Below are 23,089 nucleotides of genomic sequence, written 5' to 3'. Positions count from 1 at the left end.
AACTAAAGTTAAAATCCGGAGGCAAGCTATGTCTAGTAAATCTAGATTGAGCTGACTTCTGTATGCAGATGAAGGGAGACCAGTAAAGATTCCTATGGCTCATTATCAGCATATCCGATTCAGGTCCTACCGTCACATGTGAACCCATCCGAGTTGAGGCTGAAGCCGTCCTCACACGAACACTGGAAACTGCCGATGGTGTTTGAACAGATCTGGTCACAGCCGCCATTGTCGGTCTCACACTCATCAATCTCTGCAGAAAAATAACTGAGTATCTAAACATTGGGAAACATGGCGACTCTTTGTAATCAGCCAATAACCCCCCCTCCACTTGGACCTCTGGGAAGAACGGCCATGTATATAGTTGTACGGGCCGACAAGGCCATCCAAGGAAAGTAAAGATTTCTACTCTACTCTACTACTACTACTAACTTAATACGTTGTGCACAGAATGTGTTCTTACACTTCATTCTATTGAGGACTACCTTTTTCCTTGGCACCATTTTCCCTTACATTTGCGTTTTTTCTGTGGTTAGTTGCCAGTAGATGGTGAAGATAAAGTGATCTCTTACCGTTGCACCATGTACCGTTAAAGCTCCAACCAGGGTTACACGGGGCCGTGTAGATCGCTGAGGTGTCGAACAAAGCAAAACAAAATATCGCTAGAACACTGGATGTATAAATGAATCATGCAGTAGGTATGGGACGGAATTTAATGTTCATTGTGTGCTGGATTACCATGAGGCTAAAAATATATGAAGAAACAGAATCCCCTATTTTCAAAAGCAAATGTATTGCGCACATTAAGTATATAAAACTATGGAGTTCCCATTTAATGGCAAAAAAGTTCAAATCTTACCGTCACATGTGAATCCATCTGAGTTGAGGCTGAATCCGTCCTCACACGAACACTGGAAACTGCCGATGGTGTTCGCACAGATCTGGGCACAGCCGCCATTGTCGGTCTCACACTCATCAATCTCTGCAGAAAAATAACTGAGTATCTAAACATTGGGAGACATGGCGACCCCCCTCCTCTTGTTTCTCTGGGAAGAACGGCCATGTGTATAGTTGTACGGGTCGACAGGGCCATCCAAGGAAGATAAAGGTTTCTACTCTACTCTACTACTCCTACTACTACTTACTTAATAAGTTGTACACAGAATGTGTTCTTACACTTCATTCTACTGAGGACTGCCTTTTTCCTTGGTACCATTTTCCCGTACATTTGCTGCTTTTCTACAATTAGTTGCCAGTAGATGGTGAAGATAAAGTGAGATCTTACCGTTGCACCATGTACCGTTAAAGCTCCAACCGGGATTACAAGGGGCCGTGTAGATCGCTGAGGTGTCAAACAAAGCAAAACAGAATATCGCTAGAACACTGGGTGTATAAATGAATCATGCAGTAGGTATGGGACGGAATTTAATGTTCATTGTGTGCTGGATCACCATGAGGCTAAAAATATATGAAGAAACAGAATCCCCTATTTTCAAAAGCAAATGTATTGCGCACATTAAGTATATAAAACTATTGAATTCCCATTTAATGGCAAAAAAAGTTCAAATCTTACCGTCACATGTGAATCCATCCGAGCTGAGGCTGAATCCGTCCTCACAGGAGCACTGGAAACTGCCGATGGTGTTTGAACAGATCTGAGCACAGCCGCCATTGTCGGTCTCACACTCATCAATCTCTGCAGAAAAATAACTGAGTATCTAAACATTGAGAGACTCTTTGTAATCAGCCAATAAACCCCTCCACTATGGACCTCTGGGAAGAACGGCCATGTATATACACTGTAGTTGTGCAGGGCCGCCCAACGAAAGTAAAGGTTTCTACTCTACTCTACTACTACTAGCTTAATAATTATAAGTTGTGCACAGAATGTGTTCTTACACTTCATTCTATTGAGGACTGCCTTTTCCCTTGGCATCACCCCTTACATTTGCTGCTTTTCAGTAATTAGTTGAAAGTAGATGGTGAAGATAAAGTGAGATCTTACCGTTGCACCATGTACCGTTAAAGCTCCAACCAGGGTTACACGGGGCCGTGTAGATCGCTGAGGTATCGAACAAAACAAAACAAACAATTTAAAACAGTAAGCGCATAAGTGAAGCCTGCAGTTAATATATGACAGAGTCTATCTTAATTTTATAAGTCTTGGACACTACAAGGCTGAGGATAGATTTAAAAAATCAGAAGCCCCTGCTTTTTAAAAGCAAGTGCATTGCTTGCGTTTGATCCACACATCATGTCCATGAAACTAAAGTTTACACAACATCGGCACTTTTCTAAGTATGTGGCAAGCTTTCTGTATCGGAGCAAATCTAGATTGAGCTGACATCTTTATGCAAAGAAGGAGACTAGTAAAGCTTCTTATGGCTTCTTATTTGATATTATCAGCATATCAAATTCAGGCCCTACCGTGACAGGTGAATCCATCCGAGTTGAGGCTGAAGCCGTCCTCACACGAACACTGGAAACTGCCGATGGTGTTTGAACAGATCTGGGCACAGCCGCCATTGTAGATTTCACATTCGTCGATCTCTGCATAGGAAAACCGGATCACCATTGTTGAGGAATGATAGCATTGTACTCTATGACAATTCGTATGTGTTAAAGTGGATCTGATTATTTAGCACATTTATTCAGACAGTTAGTATTTATAGTTAAAGATACAAAAAGACGAAGGTAGTGAAAAAGTTGTGTTAGTGGTTTTTCGTATCAATAACACGGTAAGAGATTTAAAGATTCTCTTACTAATTATTTGATAAGTGAGAGGTATTTACTCGTCAATTTGCTAGTAATAGGTTAGAATGAGGTTAGAGGTTATGCCAATTGTTAACACAAGTAAATGTGTTTAACACATATATCGACTCAAATACATTTCTGAACTAAATGTATGTGCTAACTAGCTACAGCCTGCTAAGGTCCCAATCAACAACGTACACGTGTCACGTGTTGTGTATAACCTTGTTTACGGATACCCACGTTGCTTGTTAGACTTGCATTTTCTCAACTGAAGCTTCACCCCAAGAGGATCTGTACTATACATTTAGTAGCTAGCTCTAAGATTGGCAATCTCTCACCATTGCACCAGGTCCCATTGAAGCTCCAGCCCGGGTTGCACGGCGCTGTGTGTACCTCTGGCTCTGGGGAATTTGATAAAAGATCAATTTTAGTTCTTCTATACTTAATTTTTATACATGCATACAAATAAATACACACAAATATACACAGACACACACACACGCGCACACATTAACACACACACACACACACACACACACACACACACACACACACACACACACATATATACACATACACCCCCACACACATATATACACATACACACACACATAAACACACACACACACACACACACATAAACACACACACACACACATACACACATATACACATACATCCACACAAACACACGCACAGACACGCACACACACACACAGATAATGCCGGGTAAGAAAGAGATGCATAAGACTCATACCGCACTGCTCGACCCTGGTGGAGAGGGCACAGGGATGGTCGTTAGCCAGGCTCACAACGCGGGAGCTGTCGGCAGTGATGATGACGTGAACCACGTCATGGATGAACACGTCACGTCCCGCAATAACGGCGTACAGGTCTATCCCGGCGTCCCTAGCGCTCTTGGCATCTCTTATCAGCCGGCCCGGATCCTAAGAGATTCACACACACAGTTGCATCTTTTGACATTTCACATGTTGGACCAAAATGCGTTGATTAATGTAGTGAAAAGAAGTTTCACATGCTTTGGTATAAATCAGTCTAAGAGCTTCTATTTGTTGGAAGGCTTGCAGTTAGAAGCAACGTGAGAAATGCTATTATCTTAGAAATACAAGAGTCCATTCCGTTGAAGACACAGGTTGCTTTATGCTATTAAAGCCTCCTTTTTACAGACTACATTTGACATATTTTAAGAACATGTATCCCTTTCAGATGCCCACCACTTACCCTTTCAATATCAGTCACTCAGACAACATATTGCTTATACAAGTGGCATCTCTTGCCAAATATCTAGAATGTTTCTGTTTTGAATGCAAAGACAAATCATGAATGCAGTGGATTGGATTCCAAACCAATATGAAGTATTGGATAAAATTTGAAACAGCCAGACATTTCAGACAGCATTCACTATCTTTCGTCAGTGACTTTATCCAGTTGCTTAAGAACTATTTTTTGGCGTATCCTACTACCTGGATGTCTTACCTTCATCAGCGTTATATGAAGTATTGTACTCACGTAAGAAATCTCGGCAGCTTGCTCGCTTCCGTCTGTCACGACCACGGCCACCTTACGCGCCTCCTGTCGGAAATTCGTCTGCAGTGGACAAAACATGTGACAGCAACTTACGCTGCGTAAAAGTTTGACCAACTCTGGATTTTCTTTGATTTTGCAAAGATATCAAAACCGGAAGCTCTGTTGCAGCACCATAGAAATCCGGTAGGAGACGCATGATCAAACTTGTCATTTGTTTTGAAGACATATACAAGTAGTACCTAATACCATCTCAGAAAAGAACTAGAACTAGTCACGCCTTCAAGTGCCAGTAAGAATTATCAACCTAGGATTGATGTGTTCAAAATTTCGTTTCCTCTAAAAAATGGAACGCGTTAGCATCAAGTGCTGTAGGGACATCCTCTCTAGATAGCTTCAAACAACCCCTGCAGTCAAATGTGCAAAGGTTAGGTGTGACAGGTCGTTCACTGTTACATAATCAGCTGCTGCCACTCTGTGTGCCTGTGAAGCTGGGAGAGCGGTTATACTGGCTATACAGATACAGATGTACCCATAAACCAAAGATCTATCCATATTTTCTCGTCTCAGATTCTGCTGTCCATCCGCAAACAAATGGCACACGAGAGTAAAAATGCATTTAGCCCTAACAGAAATGCGTCACACTTACCACAGCTTTCATGTACCTAATGGCCGCGCCCGTCCGTGCCAGGTCTCCCGTGAAGTTCACGTTGCTGAGGATGGCGTTTCGAAGGTCCACCGTGTTTCCGTAGTCTGCCAGCGGCACGTCCACACTCTGGCACACGTGGTAGCTGATCACACCCACCTGTGGTATACATGGGCGAAATACAATCACAACAACTGAACAACAGCCTTACAAAAGATCTCAAATAGCTTCCCATACCATGCCATGCAACTCTAAGCTTCTTAAGTCAGTTATCAAGATCCTTCGCAAACCTTTTGGCGTCTAGCGCGCTGTCCGACTCCGTCTCTATAACTCCCGAGTCACACAGCTATATGCAAGCACTCCTTGAAGGGGCTAGCCCTCTGGTTGTTTTTCAATAGTGCAGATGCCCCTGATATATGTGTACCTTGCTTAGGATATAAAATCGAAACACCGATTCCACATCATTTACTAAACAAGAGCAAGCCATCAAGAACTGTTCTCATTGATGAAACTCTAGGGGCCCTCATGAGCAAATATGATATAACTTTATTGCACAACAATTGTACAAGGAACAAAGTATAGTATCCACTGGTACATAGCTACAGTTCTACAAGGCTAATCTACCTAATACGAGAGTGTACAGTATGGGATGAGAATTGACTTTTACAATCATTGGAAGAATTTCTAACTTTTAGACATTCTTAGATATATTTTCCTCTGTATTATACCATACAGGGGTTGTTACATGTCAATATAAATAACGCCTTACGTTGACATCCTCGTTGCTGAGACATCCGACCACGTCCTCGACGTATTGTTTCTCCTCCTCGAATATCTGCCGACCGATGCTCCAGGACCCGTCCAACAGGAACACGATGTCCACCGCGCAGGGCTCTTCCGCTGCCTCATTGCCCTCGGAGTCTGAAACGAGTTCTAGAAATTAGATCACAGACATAACTGTTATTTGTGACACTTGAAAGGTCTCAGACGAATGTGCGACACGTTCTTACCAGGCAATGCAAAGCAAATGGTAATAAGTGTGGCAATGAAAAAGTATCGCCATGGCGAACGTGTCTGGGTTTATCTTAGATTGTGTAATAAAAGTACCAACGCAGCACTCTTAATTTTACCTTTAGAAATGTATTTGTTCAAAGCACATTAAAATGAGTAAGGAGTCTGCAGGTCCAGGCTATTTCTGCTCTGTGATCACATTGTTTTCAGTGCTATTCATTTGGTTAAACTCACTGTCCAAAATCTAGACGTATGCCCCGTGAGACCTATTTCCGGGCAATGGGGGTTAGCCTCCTTGTTCCGGGTATGCGGTCTGAAAATCCGCTGGTGACATTATCAGATTATCGAGTTATGGTGTCCACGATACATGCGCGGAACATCACAGAAATACCTGTGGAATACTTGGAATTTTTTGGAACCGGCTGTTTACTACACATTTAGGTTTGCCCCTGAAGCTTCACCGAAACGTGTGACCATAGTAAAGTAAGTAAGTAAAGCAGCCATCCTCAATTCAATTGAGGTGAAGCGCTTAAGCATAATGCTTTTTCAAGAAGCTAGTGGTAGTGCAATGCCGCTCGCGTTTTTGGCCAAGCACACCGGGTCACCCCTACCCATCTCGATAAGTGTGTTGGGTTCTTTTACTTGCAGAGGTTTGACGCCTGAGGCTTACGCCCGAAGCTCCCTCATACACGGTGCTGCCGGCTTTACGTCACCATCCGAAATGACGAATGCAATCCCTTACAAGATGTCCGAGCTCGAGTCGACCCCTAGGATCGAACGCGGGCCCTAGGATCCACGGAATTTGATCCAGATAGCAAAGCAGCGGGGTTGCGTTACCGCTTGTGCCACGGGGACATGCATAGACATAGAGGCATGACATACCGATACAGGGTTTCTTCTCGGTGTACTCGTAACTGTTGAAGCAGAGAGAAGCGACCCGATCACACTCGCACACCGCGCGCTCGTTGGTGCCAGGGGCATCCTCTGAACGGGACAACAAATATGGCATGTTAAAAAACAATGAAGTCAAATATTAGAATGAAGACAGGAATGATGCTGTGTTAAACATTTAGAACTTTACTGGCGATACCATGAGCAAACTGAAATCACAGGTCTTTCTACATGATTTTCCTGACTGAATCTGATCTAAATTATGTGTATCTGAGTTCGTTGGCATATCCAGTACTTAAAACGCAAGACAATGGTTGAAAATACGGTACATGTATGATTAGAATCGAATGTTCTTGGCACACAACTGTAAATGTTGGCATACGCAATGACCTATCGGTTTGAATATCAACTCAAAGATATTTCAATGACCACGCCCCCTTTCCTATAGTGGCTGCGACCACTGAGTGACCACTGAGAGCACTGAGAGATCACTGAGTGACCACTGAGTGACCACTGAGTGACCATTGAGTGACCACTGGGTGCCCACTGAGTGACCATTGAGTGCCCACTGAGTGCCCACTGAGTGACCACTGGGTGACCACTGAGTGACCACTGAGTGGCTATTGAGTGACCACTGAGTGGCCATTGAGTAACCACTGAGTGACCAATGAGTGACCACTGACTGACCACTGACTGACCACTGACTGACCACTGATTGACCAGTGCCTTTACATCTGAAATCGAATTCGTTATGAAATCAAGTGTTACACTAATCCAACTTTAATCGCTGAACGGTCCCTTAGCGGCCGCCGTCTATTGGAAAGTGGACCTAACTTACGACAAGTCGCGGTCCCACTACTGGCAGTGTACGTGTATGTAGTGATCTTGGGCCAGGACACAGAGTCATAACATGCGTCATGAACCTGGCAGCACCTGCAGAATGAATAATGTGGCAACTCTCATTTTCATCAATTAGTTTTTAAAGGAGCATGCCACACCGGAAGCTAAGCGAAAAACTGTAAGCCAGTGATGCGTCGCCAAAAAAATCGCTTTCATATCCTTTATTGAACAGCAGAAAACAATACCGTTCTTAGTCACATCATGATATGCCCAAAATATGGCCATTTCTATTCACAAACAGCGAAGTTTTACAAAAACTAACCTGTCGATGTCGTCCACAGGTGTTCCGGACCCTCCCCACCCACAGTAGCAGCCGTAGTCATTGTAGTCCAGCGGGTTCCGTCCGGTTACCGCTGTTATCATGAGCCCGAACTGGACAAGGTTCCTTTTCTGCCGGTGGCGCGGCTCATCGCCCAACACGGTTGCTGGGTCTGAAATGAGCGGACAGAGTTAAGTACGTCTGCTACATATACTCCAGGTTTGCCATGTTAGTTTAGCGATTACGGGGACTTTTTATAAGTATGAATTGGTATTGAATTTTTGTTTTTATTTTTGAGTTGAATGCGTGATAGTTTTGTGCCAATTTGGTAGAAGAAGGAGGTTATATAGACCATATATCTATATAGACGTATAGGTCTATATAACCTCATTGGTTAGAAATGGATATAGAGAGAACGTTGGCGACCCCAAAAACACCCCTCCCAATAAAATGGTATGGCGACCCCGTGACGTCACAATTCAAGATGGCGGCCACCAGACATGCCAACGGATCCAACAAAGGTTTTGCTACGCAAACCTGTAAAGAATTTGATCACAAAGTGCAGAATGATGACGTCATCCGGTGTTTTGTTGCCCTGAATAATGTTTGGCATACGCTTTTCTGAATATTCCTTTATGGCCGACTGCTACAGCTCAAAGAAGCAGGGGAAAAATGGAGGAAAACATTTATCAAACGTTATTGAAATATAACCGCCTTATAGCGCAACACAGCAATGTTATGCTTAAATTTACCAATTCTGTACATCTACAGTATGTCATTTTTCCGTCTCCACATTATCACAAAGCCACCAGGGTGCTTCGTATTAGATTGAAAACCTTCAATGAACATAAGTTTTCCTACCAGAATTTGCTCCAACGCCCAATGTTGCCATCGCGAAGAAAATGAGTGCTATAGACTTCCCCCACATGTTGCCGCTGTCTTCTCGGCACCTGTAGGGACAGAACGCCGCTTTGAAAGGACAATAAGCTGCTGCGCCTTTAGATCGATCAGAGTCAGGATCCGTGTCCGCCTCAATAGGTTTTCATATAAAAACAAAACAGAATTTGACATCCCCTTCCGAACTGGAGCTCATACAGTGCACTAATGGGCCCTGGTTCTCGACGCCGTTGTGCATAGAGCTGCAAAGTAACAATGATCTAAGATGCTTTTTCCCGAAACTGTTTCAACATTGCTGACAAACGGAATGTTCACGTACAGTAGAAGTTTATAGAAATTCCGGCTCAGTCCTCAGCATGTCGAACAAAAACGTAACACCGAGGAAACATTTATCTAAAGATAATAAGAGCGCAACATTTTCTTGCTGTACATCAAGAATGGTCAACTGAACCTGTGTGCAGTATATACTGTGAAGATTGATCAAGAAAGAATCTATCTAGTGTTCAATATACTTTCGACAATGCTCAATACAAAACTAAGCTGGTGTAAAACATACAGAAAACTATTCAACACAAAACACAGCTGATGTACGACTTGTGTATAATAATATTGAACACCATGTACGTACCTTTGTACAGGACAAACGAAGTTCCGAAGAAAGCTTCAGACCGCTCAGTCGAGTGGGGCTTCCAGCTCCCAAAAATGATTGCGTGGCGACGTCGTCCCCGAACATGTATAAGTCGTCAATTCTGACGCATGGGATGTTGTGTGTAAATATTGGACCTGGCCAATCACTTCTTAGTAACGTATATGACGTAGACGGCAGCGTTTCAAGCCTTCTTAACAGGCTTACAGGCTGGGCTTTCTTGGACTTATGATGTTATTTATTTCTGATTGTATGTCATTTCTGATTGTTTCTGATAGCCCATCTCTCGATCTATGAGCAACCGGGTACAGTCATAACCAGAAGACTAACATACAGTCAGAAAACAGAATAATAAGCCCCAAAAAAGCCCAGCCTGAAAGTCTGATAAGGAGGCTATGTGTTTTTCTGATTTTCGTGATGTGCGGGATTATGCTAACCAGGATCTATAAGCAGAAATCTGGGGAATGAGAAAAACATCAACAACGCTATCAAGATTTTGAGGTTCATTTAAGGACTAGGGTATTCTAACTGTTCGGCGTATGAAACAAATTTCATCACAAATTTGATGAAAAATACCATTGCTTACAATACTTTTAACAAGGCAGGCCCACAAAAGGAGATAACATCATCAGAGGATATCTGCATACTTGTATGATGTAACTTTCAAAAGAATTCCAAAATATTGCATCACATTTGGAATCGATTGGCATGATGCTATCGCCAAATGTTTCATTTCCCATTGCAAAAAAAGCTGTTTGTAATATCGAGCGCTCTTTTGTGGTTCGAACCTTTGATGTAACATTAAATGTCTGAGATAAGGATCATTTCTACTGACGTTAGCCGAGAAAACACATCAAATCTTCACTGACAACTCTACTTTATAGTTTCATTGTCACCCGTATCACACAATAGGTATGCACATCAGTCACGTAAAATGTTGATAACAGAATGTAATTTCGCGTCACATTGTCTGGAAATCTGTGAAGCTTTCAATTTTTCAGTGGGGAAACCTGAAAACTTGTGTTAACATACTGAAATGATAGATTCATTTCGATATAGCTGACATCGTCATCATCACGAAATCTCATCTTTCGTCACTGAAAGATGTTTATATTGCATAATGCCCTTTTGCGTGTGAATCCTTTGATGAGTGGTTTCGTCAGAAGTAAAAACAAACAAACAAATAAGTCGCCTTTTGTCTTTTATCGTCGCAAGTGTCACATCTGATAAATCTGAAATTAAAACAGCTTTTAATGCTTCTACAGCTTATATCATTTGGTGTTCCATTGTGAGCGAATCCTTTGATGGTGGTGACGTAATTCAGCCAAGAAATCATCTCAGAATGGTTCATTGTTTAATATCTATCGTCGCAAATGTCATATCCGAAAAAGTACACTGAAAAGCGACTTAATTGCTTTTATCTTTTTGTATTACGTGACGCCCTGTTTTGGGTGTTATTCGTTTGAAAGAGGCTTTGTCCGAACCGTTGAAATCAACCAGAAAACATCAGATATGTCACCGTTTGTTGATCGTTACAAATGTCATATCTGATACATTTTCACAAAAAGGGATTCTATTGATTTTGTTGTTTGTACATCTAATATTCCATTATGGTGAACTACTTTGATGTACGCGTTTGCGTGGGGGATTTTTTGCAGATTGTTATCTGTTTTAGATACCCGAGAAAAACAAGTTGGGTGTCCGCTAGTCTGTGTAACCATTGTCCAGGGCTCTATAGAGATACGCTGCTAGAAGCGTTAAGTCAGTCCGGGTGTCAACAGGGCGCTTCTTTTCTCGGACAGTCGCGTACATGATTCCTTTTCTCAATGCTCACCCTTCTTCCAGTAGCAATGCCCTACAGCTTAGCCTCTACCAGGCCCTCCTGTGGGCGTATGGATTGTAGAATTTCGCAAAAAACGAATAATTGGCCAGTAGAGTCAGTCCACGGTGAGGGTCAATATTCCGCCCCTGGTGGCCAAACTTGAGCCTCTACCAGGCTCCGCGGATGGCTGGAAAAATAGTAGAAATTGGCCAAATAGAGTGGATAGTATGCTAAGGGAGTAGGCTACGGAGAGAGGGGCCAATACGCCATCAGGCAAACTGTACCCCCATAGCAAACTAACTCCTCTTTCATGTTTTCCTGTCTATCTGGCCTTTCCAGCCGCCTCTGGAGCCTGGTAGAGGCTAGCCAAATTTCCCTGTCAAATATTATCCCTATAGCTGGCGTAGTTAGTCTGGTCTGGCTCTCTCTGATGGTAATAGATCTAGATGTGTGTGTGTGGGGGGGCAGATTACACATGGATCCTGTTTGGCCAAGGACATCGTCTCTTTAATGTCCTTGGTTTGGCCAGTGTTTTGCAGCTTCCTCCGTTCCCAGATCAATATCAGTATAACGAGCAAATTTTGAAATCATAATCATCATCATTCCAGGGTATCATCACTCCTTTGGAGGAACCCCTCCCTTGTCAGACTCCAGGATTTCCTCTGTCTAGCCGTTCTTGGCCATGTTGGGTCCAGGTGTTTCGATAAATTGTCACTCCATCATATTTTGGGCCGCCCTCTTCGTCTCTTCCAGTCTCTTCATCATCATCATCCGTCGACCTCTGCAGTAGAGGACGGGGCGAGCCCTTGTACAACCGAGGCCCACATCAGTCTGTCTGACATGGCTGCTCCCAAGTCCTCCAACTCAATCCCTGTGTCCCTTGAGATAGTCCTTGGGAAGGTCAGTTTCCTGGAGTGTGTTTTCCCGTGTGGTTTCCACAGTGTGAGAGATGAGACAATCTCCTCGCTGGCCCGATGGCAGTGGCCAGCAAACCGGACTCGTCTCTGTTTAAGACTATGTGACACTCTAGGGAGTCTACCGTAGATGGTCTTAATGGTTGGATGTAGTTTCCAACTCTTACTTAGAATAAACCACCATAAACATACTAGATACGTCGCGCCACCCAGCGGTAGTTAAGAGATCTACATGTACAAATCCTTCCAACAGTAGTGCACCATGACGTCAGTTGACATGTTGTCGGCGGGCTGGGTCGAAAAAAGACCCGGCGGCTGTTAGGAGGGACCCGGCCTGCATTCATGTCCCTCCTGGCAGTGTCGCTGACTCTGGAGGACCAACTATACACTTGTAGGCAGGGAGGCGACGCAATACACTTAAGACACATTCTGATAGAAACTTTAAAGGTGCTAACAAAATGTTTCTAAATTATGCTACGGGTTAGGCGTACATCGATACTACAAAATACATATTAGTATTTTATGGATATATGGTTCAAATATTGGGAAGGGAATCCTGTTGGAGCTGTGTTCGTCTTTCGGAAGGGACATGAAAGGAAGTGCCTCGGGCGCGTTAAAAAGGCACAGATTGGTACCTACTGGCTGTACTTCAGATAAAATATCATATGAATATACCAGTGCAGCGACCGTGAGACACGGCGACACCATGCGGTGGAAAACGGTACTGCTGATCTACACGGTGACAAGATTTATGGGCGAGGCAAGAGCCGGAAGGGGATCAACTGTTGACTCAAAACAATACATGGCAACATTACAGTACATGGCAACATTACAGACAGACACGGTCATGTCGGTAGACCGACAGCAGTAACTACACTCAAACCTTTCTATAGTGACCACTCTGGGGTCTTGAAGAATATAGTCAAGTGACCACTACTGACAGGGTTCGGTGTCTTTTAGCGGAATCATGACGGACTAATGTGATTTCGATGGAGACTGTACTTTTTGGTATATTTAGCATAGCATAGTAGGATTCCCGACCATACCTTTTGGCTTCCTTTAATGACTCAAGTCTTCACTACTCAGATAAATGTCAGATATATATATACATCTAATACGTAATTGTGGTACAGGCATGTAGGGACATCTAAAATGATTCCCGTTACACCACTCCCAAAATAATCAATCAATCAATCAACCGCAGGCATCAGGGCAGATGCATGGCGGCTGCAGACATTACCTTCCAGGATGGTCTGTTTTCGGCCAGAGCCCTCCAGTCGGCTCTGCTGACTCCCAAAGTGTCCAGCACATTGAACACTTGGGCCTCCAAAATATCGCATTCTTTTAATAAGAACAAAACAGTTTGTTGTAGATTTCAAAAGCCAAACTAAAGGTTTCTGTAAAACAGACCGAGCTCTTATTTAAGTTATTACCGACACCTGCTGAGTCTCCTGCCACCATTTAGAGATTGCATCACAACAGGTCCGAATTAAGCCATCGTAAGCGTACATTACGCACAGTACGAGGAGGACACCGTGGCATAAGCCTCTAGCAGCTTTCACTGGACAAGCCTCTCCAAAGAGAAACTAGAATAACTTTCACGTAAGCTTATCAGATTGGCACTTGCAACGATAAACAGTGACGTTTATTATGTTTACATTCCACAACACACACACAACAGAGCAACCACTGCACGAAATGGCATAGAATCCCGGCGTATACGTACCGGGAGTTTTCTGTATTTTAGCAGATACTGACGGATACTGGCGGATCCAACGTAACGGATCCAACTAAGGCGCACCGGGATCTGGAATATTTCTGGAGGAATCCGAAAATAAGGTATTTTCGACGGATACGGAGCCGTACACTGCACGAAATCGCCCCAGATTCTGACAGATACGTACAGTATGTATTTGCCACGGATACAGACGGATCCAACATACAGACTTTCTACAATCTTTGACATATTGTGACTCAGAACATGTTTGTATTTGCCACGAATATGTACAGATCAAACACACAAAGTTTGATAGAATGGTTGATTATTTATAAATACGCATGCATTCCTAATTTAACGATACCCAAAACATCATTATTCAATGACAGGAAGTTTGGAAAAGGCCTGTATGTAACAATATTTCATATATCAATGGTGCGAAATTGTCCCATCTGAAACTCAATCGCTGTTATTGTTATTGTAGTGCTCTGTTGTGTGTGTTGTGTGACGTCACTACGTACCGAAGCCCTTCCAACTTTCAAAACAAATCAATGGCATTATCTGATCATGCCCAAGGTGTGACTTTGCCACGTAGCCGCATTCCAGTCACCGACTACTGTCTCCATGCAGGTACCGAGCTTTGCTTTTTTTCGACTCAAATTGTACTTCAGGGTGTGGTAGACTTCTTGACGTCTAGCTATCGTTCTTGACAATCTTTGGGATAGCGCTTTCAGTTCAAACCCGTGTGTTCTTCAACTTACATTATCTCGCTATGTTTGTGTTATTTAAAAAAATGTTTGTGTTGATATGGGTTTTGTCTGGGTTACGACTAAACGGTTATTGTAGAAGACCTTTGATGCTCTCTTGTGGCAGGGCTTTGCTGTTGTGGCCTTTTTATGACATATTTCGTTAATGCAGGACGAAACATATGCGGTGGCAACATGTGGGACAAACTAGTCCTTGTGATTTGCGCGGTGGCAGCGTTCAACACCGGAGCAAAAGCCGGTAGGTGAAAATATTTATTTCCCGCAACAAGCCCTCAGCAAAAAAGAAATGTCTCCTTTTGAAAACAAAGAACATTATAGAGCAGCATTTCAGATAGGGCTTAGAAAAATATGAACCAAGACTTACTCTGAGATAAACTTATCTTGAAGTTGTACGAACTTTACTAATGTTTTTTTTCGCATAGCTGGATGTTCTATATAAGTGTGGTGACACTAGTGAGGCAGTCTTGATTTTAGTTCTGGAAGTTAAACTAGTTTGATAGTTATGACCAATATTGTAGCCATGAGTGTAGTTGCCAGCTTGGTAAATGATGCCAGTCTACCACAACAGTGTCACTTTGTGCACTTTTTGAATACAGGAATAAAAGACTAGTTGGCTGTGATACCATAATGTGTCACTTCAATCTTGTTACAACGTTTATGGTGTCTATTTTGAAACTTGGGCCATCTTATTTTTCTTACTCATATTTTTTTCACCCTCTCACACTGAATTTGGGGTTTACAGAGGATGTCATCCATAGAATTTACTTGCTGTGGCCTTAGACTAAATTCTTGTTTGCTTTGCGTTACATTTTCAAAATTGTGTTTTGGCATGTTCCTTTCTGTCAGTGAAAAAGAACTGCGAACCACCTCCGGACCCCCCCAACACCGATCGAAACATCTGCGACCCCCCCTACATCAATGGAGATATATGTGAATACGAATGCAGTTACGGGTACAGTAAAGTCAGTGGTGACGACTGGCTGGTCTGCTATGATGGAGTTTGGCACGAGAACCAACTGGTCTGTAAAAGTATGTTTCTCCCAGGTTTATATAACTTAATTGCGCAACAATTGTACAAGGTACAAAGTATGGCAGGTACATAACTACAGTTCTATATGTATCTAAGGGATAATCTACCTAATACAAGAGTGAATAGTATGAGTTAATAATGGGCCGGGTTTTTACAATTATTGGAGGAATTTCTATCGTCTAGACATTCTTTAATATACTTTCCTATGTATACCATGCAGGGGTTGTCACATGTCAATAGGTATATAAGATGATAGCCTTATGTACAGTGAATTGCGTATATCAAAATATATATAGTTGGGACATACCATCGAAAAGTGATATTCGTCTTCAATTAGCTCTGGACAAAATGAACAAACGCCCTGGTTATATGACTACCGTGTACTTACTAATGTTACGCCTCCTTTTATGCCAGGTCAGTGTCAAATCTCCTCAGGAATACCCATCCTGTTTCACAACCGTCGAAAATCCTTAGATTGCTAGAACAAGAATCCAAACCTGTCCCACATTTTCCCACGTAGTGTTGAAATATTGTTATGACCTGTTAAACGCCTGGCGCCTACAGCGAGACCAAGAAAAGACAGTCAAGGGAGGGGGGTTCCTCCGTATTAGTGATAACACCCTAAAATGATGATGGTCTGTTATGCTTCGGTCCCATTTCCAATCTGGAGCCCTGCCGGGCAGCTTGTGGGAACGAAATATATACATATAAAAGACAACAAAAGACACAAAACGTAACAAAATGACTCCTACCCATATATTGTGTGTTTTCTTGATATGCTTTGGTTTATTTTTCGTTTTGGCAAACAGCCTGGCCAGGCCATCAAGAATCATTACCAGGATTTATAAACATTGAATAGAATTTATTTATTTATTTATTTATTTACACTTCTCCAAAACTGGAAGGCATGGCGGAACAGGTGAACCCCCGCAGGGGTCACCTTTTCAAGGCCGCCATGCCGAAACATACAAACTGTACACAATATCAAAACATAATAATACAATATAAATGACCAATATAAATGAATCAACATGGTATTCAACTTAAGTTAACTTAACAAGATATACAATACAAAGATAGAAATAAATTAAAGAAACTGCACAAGATACAATAATGAGGTAGTATTACAAATTAGCGGGGCCTGTTTGCAACGCAAGTTGCACAGCTGCATGCAAGTAACCAAGAACAGGGGTCTTCTAAATTGAATGATTGGCGGAACCTGCTTCTCATGAATGAAATGAGATTGCTCTTGAAAGTAGTCACATCATTTGCGCTTGACGCCCTTGCTCCTAGCCCTCTAGTTACAGCATCAAGTCTGTTCCATATTGTGATAAAGCGAGGTATGAATGAGGACGCAAATGTTGAAGTTTTTACTCTATGTGGAACTAACATGTATGCTCTAAGACTACGGGGCGTTCTTGTAGGAAAGTTAGCTAGCCTGGCTACATCTGAGTCAAACACCTTTGCATGGGACTTAACAAATGTTATGACATCGGATACATCCCTTCTGTAAGACAGAGGTAGCAAGCCTAGGCTAGACAGTCTTGACTTGTAGTCGAGGTGACCTGCGGAAGGCCCAAGAATGAATTTTGAATATTGAGATCGTGACTGCAGTTTTAGTGGTACTTTTCTATCCTAACCCCCTAACAGTTCATACATTCTGTGCAAAGTTAAAATATATATAGTTATGAACCCCTTCTCATTTAACTAGTACCCACACTAGTCTTGTTTCACGAAATGTTTGAGGCAATCATAGTGTGGCAAGTAATCGAATTATACGTGTGAAAATTGTACACATTTCAACAAAAGGGTAGCCTACAGTAGGCAACAACTTTCTACTATCGAAGCGAGCATAGACTAAACAGAATTGCTCCCAGGCTAAATAAAGTTCGCATCAGTGAAAAAATAATTTCAGAAAAGCTTCGCCGAACAAACATCATTTTATCTTACTTCCGGAAATGGTCAGCATAACGGGAAAGTGCTAAAGCGGAAAAATATATAGCGTTGTTTGAAATTTGACAATTAAGCAATCTTGTGGGTTTTTTTCGCACTTTCGTGTTGAGTCTGCAGAGGATGTCATTCTTTAGATTAGCATGATGTGGCCTAAGACCAAATTCTTGTTTTTTTTGCGTTACACTTTGTGTTTTGAAATGATCTTTTCTGTCATTACCAGAGGACTGTTATCCAGCACCTTACCCATTCAGCACCAATCGAAACGGCTGTACTCCCCCCTACAGACACGGAGATGTGTGTAACTACGAATGCTTTTACTGGTACAGTAAAGTCTTTGGCGACAACGCGCTGACCTGCAATGATGGAGAGTGGGAGGGGAACGAACTGTTCTGTATGGGTACGCATTTCACGGTTTCCATATAACTACCATGTCCTGACTATTGTCGCGCTTCCTTTCATGCATGGTCAGAGTAATAATAGGGTTTTTCCCAAGCAGATATTGGGTGATATGTTGTCCTTTGTATAGCTGCTTAAAACAACCTGGTGTCCGGTGCCTGCATGGTTCCAATTAAGGACTCCAAGCAGATGTTAGGCTGCGGCTTCCTACACTGCCTGTAACTGCCTGTACCTGAGATAGAGAGGAATATCACTTAGGCAAATGAAGACCTAATTTGAATAATTGATATGAAAATACTATAATTCCGTAGTGGTGAATGATGGGATTCTCATTCTTGTGGCATTTTGAACTCAAATGAAGTTGAACATTGCTATATATAAATAATGAAAATTTGGGCCTCATTTGTGGATTTTTCTGATATTTGGCATGTCGGTAGTTGAAGAGAGTATCGAGCAACTTAGCAAACACCAGGATTGTGTCCTACAAACTCTTTTGCGTTACACGTTGAAAATTTGTGTTTCTTTTTGTCACTGCCAGAGGACTGTGATCCACCACCGAACATACCCAACACCTATCAAGGAGGCAGTAACCCCCCCTACAGGTATGGAGATGAATGCCACTACGACTGCAGTGACGGGTTCAGTAAAGTGAGTGGCGACAACACGCTGATCTGCGATGGTGGAGTGTGGGAGGGGAACACACTGGTCTGCAAACGTATGCATTTCACAGTTTCTATACATCATCAACTACCATGACTATTGTCACGGATCCATCAGTACCATGTTATGTGAAATTTCCTCCAGAAGAGAGGCTTCGTATTTCCCAACCGTCCGGAATCTTTAGATTACTAGAATCGAATTTCGACTCTGTTCCAAATTCTCCCAACTTGCTGACAGTGTTAAAATGTTTGGTTTAATTACCTGTTACATATAACACGCGCGATACCAATTCATTCCCTGGTCCCTGAAGTTGATGAATTACAGACAATCCTAACATCAGATTTTAAAAACCTAGTGAAGATTGGTATGACTCATCGTTTGATCATGTTGAGTTGAGTTTATTGAGTTTATTGAGATACTCTTTAGCCCCTCTAGGGGGCTAATCTTCCAGGGCTCATAAACACTACATGTACATCACAAAGTACATACATACGCACATAATTACATATTTACATACATGTAAAAGCAGGTAGAATTGAAGAAAAGGATTGGTTGAGGTCAGAGGTCAGAACCATCAGTCGACATATCTGGCAATAAAACATACCTGCAAATTACTACAATTGCTACCTATTTACAAATCGAACTATCAATTCATCATCAAGTTAAAACCATTACGTCGCATACAATTGATGAACCAATTTCTTGAAGTGTCTAACATCCGATACAGTCTTGAATTCGCTAGGTAGTGCATTCCATAACATTACGGATCTGTAGCTGATCATGTAAACTCAGACCAGATTCTTGTTTACGTCGATGAAGGTTACACATTCCAGATTATTTAGCGTTACACTTTGAACATTTTGCTTTGGAATGTTCCTTTATGTCACTGCCAGATTGTAATGCATCAATAGATCCACCTCACACATATAGGCGTGAATGGTTCTCCTAATTGTGGTAAATGGTAGTCTTTTTCCAAGAGGACTGGCACAAGTTCGGTGACATACCAACGGATTTGAACCAAGGACCTTTGGGTTCTGGGCCAAACACCCTGCAGTTACGCTACACGAATCCCCAATTCAGGAGCTGCAATGAAGATTCCATGTTTGCCTGTAGCTGCAATACAAAAGTGATATTGCCAATAATTACCAAAGAACTGTGTTTCATCTTGAATTTCAGACCAGTGCTCTGTGGATCTCATTTTCCTGATCGACGGATCTTCGAGCATCGGCCGAGACGGGTTTGAAAAGGCTAAAGAGTACATCTCATACATCATAGGATGCTTCAGCAACGGTAATGTCAATGTAAGTAAAGCATTCACCAGACTTGTATTCCGAGTTTTTCAAAATATAGATATGTATTCACGTAAATTAGTTATGTAAAGTAGCTTGATAACCAACCGATCCCTTTCGTTCTTGGAAGAGCCTGGTGTTTCAACGAATTCTTTTCCATATTTCTAAAAGTTGTCCTCCAATGCATGTAAGCATTTCAATCAACTGATCCATACGATGGGATAGCAAGGACACAGCTCATGTAGTCTACATATTGTTTTTTTTCTGTGGAAGATGTCAAATTTTGAGTCAATCTTGCATTCCTTAGAATGTTGGTTACTGACCCTTTCAATGCATTCTTGACATACCCATTACACATACATGTAGGTCGGTGTTATCCAGTATGAACGCACACCAAAGGTCGACATACCACTGGGCAGTCACATGGACACCGTGGGTCTCCAAGACGCCATTATCAGCGACGTCTTCTTCAGTGGTGGTCAAGGCAGAACTGGAGCAGCCATCAGATGCATGACAACTGTGGTAGGACAATCTAGCTGTTATTTGCTAAGCTACAGCTGGCGTACAGATGGTTTCTTAGTCTCAGAACGTTTCTTGAAATGTTTTATCTAAATGGCGCAAGTTGCGAAGTGCAAGGAGAAAGAATTGCGGATCAAAACTGCAAAATTAACTGGTTCGTAACACTATACTATCATATATTGAAAAGCCAATATGCATGGCTTAGAAAGGCAACTTACAGACCAAGTTAACTACCAAATGTGAATTTATGGTTTATGGCAACTTACAGACCAACTACAAAGGTGATTTTATGGTTGTCTGTTGGGTATATGATGTACTAACCATTTGTTGTTTCATCCTTCGTGTTTGACCAGACACCGTTCCGCGAACAAGCTCGAAAGGTTGCTGTCGTGGCCACAGATGGAAGCAAGTAAGCTGCAACAGTTGCATATGTGAGTCTACCTTTCCCTCTGGTTAATCAAGCTTTACAATAAAGCTATGTTTGCAAAAGTTGCCCTTCTGCACATAAGTTAGTCCAAATCTGATTGATTAATGATAAGTCTTTTCCATCAGAGAGCTTTCTGAACAGACGACGACATCGCCATTTTCCCTTTCACCTTGACTTTCGTATTAGATATTAACAATGCTGGACATTAAATCTCTCATTATCCTAGATTATCTACCACTGATATGTGGTTGGAAAATTGCATTGTGCGAAATCCATCTGAGGGGACAATGCGTATGGACAGCCGTTGGCTTTAATCCTCTTCTGAAACAAATGTCACTGTAAAAAAAAACAGCTTACCACTCTCTCAAGTCTGTATATGACTGTCTCTTGTCACGTGAGGATTAACATCAAGTCACGTGATAAGAGAACTCCAAGACGAGATCTGACTTCATAGGGTTGATGCAGAGACAGAGTTCGTCTCGAATGCTCCCCAGGGTAGCAAATTCGTTTTGTGGTGTGTAATGTTTAAATATTTGTCAAAAGATGAACAAAATTGCTGTCATCAGCATACGTTATCAACAGTGTAGCCAGTAACAAAGCTAATGTTTTCCACATTCAGGACCCTGAAGAGTACGTTGAGTACGCCAAAGACGCATGTGCTGCCGGCATCGAACTCTGGGCCATCGCCACTGGAAGGGACTTCTTCATGAACCGGACCGCACTTGCCATCATCAGTGGTGACCCCTCGCGAGTTGTGAGTCTAGACCTGGACCATCCATGTGACCTTGCCGCCAGGATTGAGCAATGTGGTAAGATTCTAATTTGTTTGATGTTAATACCGTTTACAAACATCTTTGGATACTCAAGCCTCATAGATCACATGTAGTGACAACAAGAGCATACACCCTTAAAAACTGTGTTTTACATGTTGCTCTGTAACCTAATCATGTTGGTTGTAAAAGTAGGGGCATTGGTGGCTACTAGAGTAAACTACCTGGGTTTCCATTGTGGGCAGCTCAATCATGGATTAGTAACAGTATGTATCGGAAATCACTTTGCACCAGGTCCTGCTGTAACTGTGTTTACTACCTACTGTACCTACCTATCTACCTACCTACCTACCTAAACTATCTATCGATCTGTTTTTCTATGCCTTGATCATTGAGATACCTACCAGTATGAGACAATGATATGCTTGAAACTGATGCGTGTCAATTTGATCACCCTACAGCGCCATGACATCCGATTCCAACAGTGGACATGGTGAAGACTGCCCTGGGTCTGTAATGACATGGGCAACAAAGGAAGCCACCAAATGTGAGCTTCGATGTTGCTTGGCAATGTTAAAGCTCCCAGGGTTTTATGACTTATGGAAAACTATCTTAAATTGCTTATGCTAGGTTTCAGTTTCACTTACTTAGTATATTTGCATATGTAGGGCGTCATTTTCTGTCTATGGTAGTTTTGAATTGCACAGTAACTGCACAGTAATGCAGATGGGGTCTGTGAATGCATAGTAATTTTTTTCTCTTATTTTTGGCACCTGTGATGAGAAAGTGATAATGCTAAATTCTAGAGGGGATAATGCGAAGTCAGAGGACACATGAATCAGCAAACATGTATTAGTTTATCTAATTCACTCTGCAGCTTGGCTGTATTTATTCAAGACATGATGATATAGCGAAGAGTTGATCCCAGCAGTTTGTGTCTCATAAATATCACCTCATGGGCACACATAACCATGCAGCTTGTACATCATCCAAAGTTTGAATATACTGTACGTGGAACCTCTTCATATACTGTTTCTGTCTTTTTTCCTCTTTATATATCTGGATAGGACCGACGGGGGGGTCAAAGTTCATTCCATACAATTTGTTTTAAAATGAGAAGCGCAGTATGTCAAGATGGTAACTTTATAACACCTTTCAATAACGGTGAAATTGATGAAAATCATGAAGCAGGAGGTTGCCAACCCTCAGGCGAAAAGCCATCGATTCTCCGGTAGTATTATTGACATGTCCATGCTGACAGGGATGGACTTAGCAG

The 23,089-nt window shown here is 42.2% G+C and overlaps 2 protein-coding genes across 3 annotated transcripts; one reads left to right on the top strand and one right to left on the bottom strand.

Moving 5' to 3' along the window:
- Positions 1-848: 848 nt before the first annotated feature.
- LOC136421035 (matrilin-2-like) lies at positions 849-8,952 on the bottom strand. The gene is made up of 14 exons (XM_066408179.1): positions 8,868-8,952; positions 8,010-8,178; positions 7,686-7,780; positions 6,839-6,940; positions 5,715-5,866; positions 4,949-5,104; positions 4,285-4,362; positions 3,512-3,701; positions 3,093-3,155; positions 2,428-2,550; positions 2,006-2,062; positions 1,574-1,696; positions 1,286-1,342; positions 849-982 (listed from the first exon to the last, which is right to left on the bottom strand). The coding sequence occupies exons 1-14, from the start codon at positions 8,932-8,934 to the stop codon at positions 849-851; spliced, it is 1,566 nt and encodes a 521-aa protein (XP_066264276.1). The 5' UTR covers positions 8,935-8,952.
- Positions 8,953-14,004: 5,052 nt separating this feature from the next.
- Positions 14,005-22,838, top strand: LOC136420791 (complement factor H-like). Of its 2 annotated transcripts, XM_066407894.1 has the most exons (11): positions 14,005-14,124; positions 14,579-14,632; positions 14,921-15,007; positions 15,616-15,798; positions 17,973-18,149; positions 18,687-18,863; positions 19,985-20,109; positions 20,464-20,619; positions 20,970-21,047; positions 21,663-21,852; positions 22,275-22,838. In XM_066407894.1, the coding sequence occupies exons 3-9, from the start codon at positions 14,944-14,946 to the stop codon at positions 21,027-21,029; spliced, it is 942 nt and encodes a 313-aa protein (XP_066263991.1). In that variant the 5' UTR covers positions 14,005-14,124; positions 14,579-14,632; positions 14,921-14,943; the 3' UTR covers positions 21,030-21,047; positions 21,663-21,852; positions 22,275-22,838. The 2 variants fall into 2 exon arrangements, with proteins under 2 accessions (XP_066263991.1, XP_066263990.1); XM_066407893.1 differs by lacking the exon at positions 14,005-14,124 and having other exon boundaries at positions 14,504-14,632.
- Positions 22,839-23,089: the final 251 nt, after the last annotated feature.

The sequence above is a fragment of the Branchiostoma lanceolatum genome, chromosome 15, assembly GCF_035083965.1.
Source record: "Branchiostoma lanceolatum isolate klBraLanc5 chromosome 15, klBraLanc5.hap2, whole genome shotgun sequence".
In the NCBI taxonomy this organism is placed as follows: domain Eukaryota; kingdom Metazoa; phylum Chordata; class Leptocardii; order Amphioxiformes; family Branchiostomatidae; genus Branchiostoma; species Branchiostoma lanceolatum.
This window is presented reverse-complemented; position numbering and strand designations above follow the sequence as displayed.

What these genes read in the sequence shown, in the direction of transcription:
- LOC136421035 (XM_066408179.1), bottom strand. Translation starts at nt 8,934, where the DNA reads ATGTGGGGGAAGTCTATAGCACTCATTTTCTTCGCGATGGCAACATTG. An exon ending in TAGTGGGACCGCGACTTGTC is followed by an intron (nt 6,941 to 7,685) that starts GTAAGTTAGGTC and finishes TGTCCCGTTCAG; the next exon opens with AGGATGCCCCTGGCACCAAC. An exon ending in GGATGGATTCACATGTGACG is followed by an intron (nt 1,343 to 1,573) that starts GTAAGATTTGAA and finishes TTGACACCTCAG; the next exon opens with CGATCTACACGGCCCCTTGT.
- LOC136420791 (XM_066407893.1), top strand. Translation starts at nt 14,554, where the DNA reads ATGGCATTATCTGATCATGCCCAAGGTGTGACTTTGCCACGTAGCCGC. An exon ending in CGACTACTGTCTCCATGCAG is followed by an intron (nt 14,633 to 14,920) that starts GTACCGAGCTTT and finishes TCGTTAATGCAG; the next exon opens with GACGAAACATATGCGGTGGC. An exon ending in GAACACACTGGTCTGCAAAC is followed by an intron (nt 18,864 to 19,984) that starts GTATGCATTTCA and finishes CTTGAATTTCAG; the next exon opens with ACCAGTGCTCTGTGGATCTC.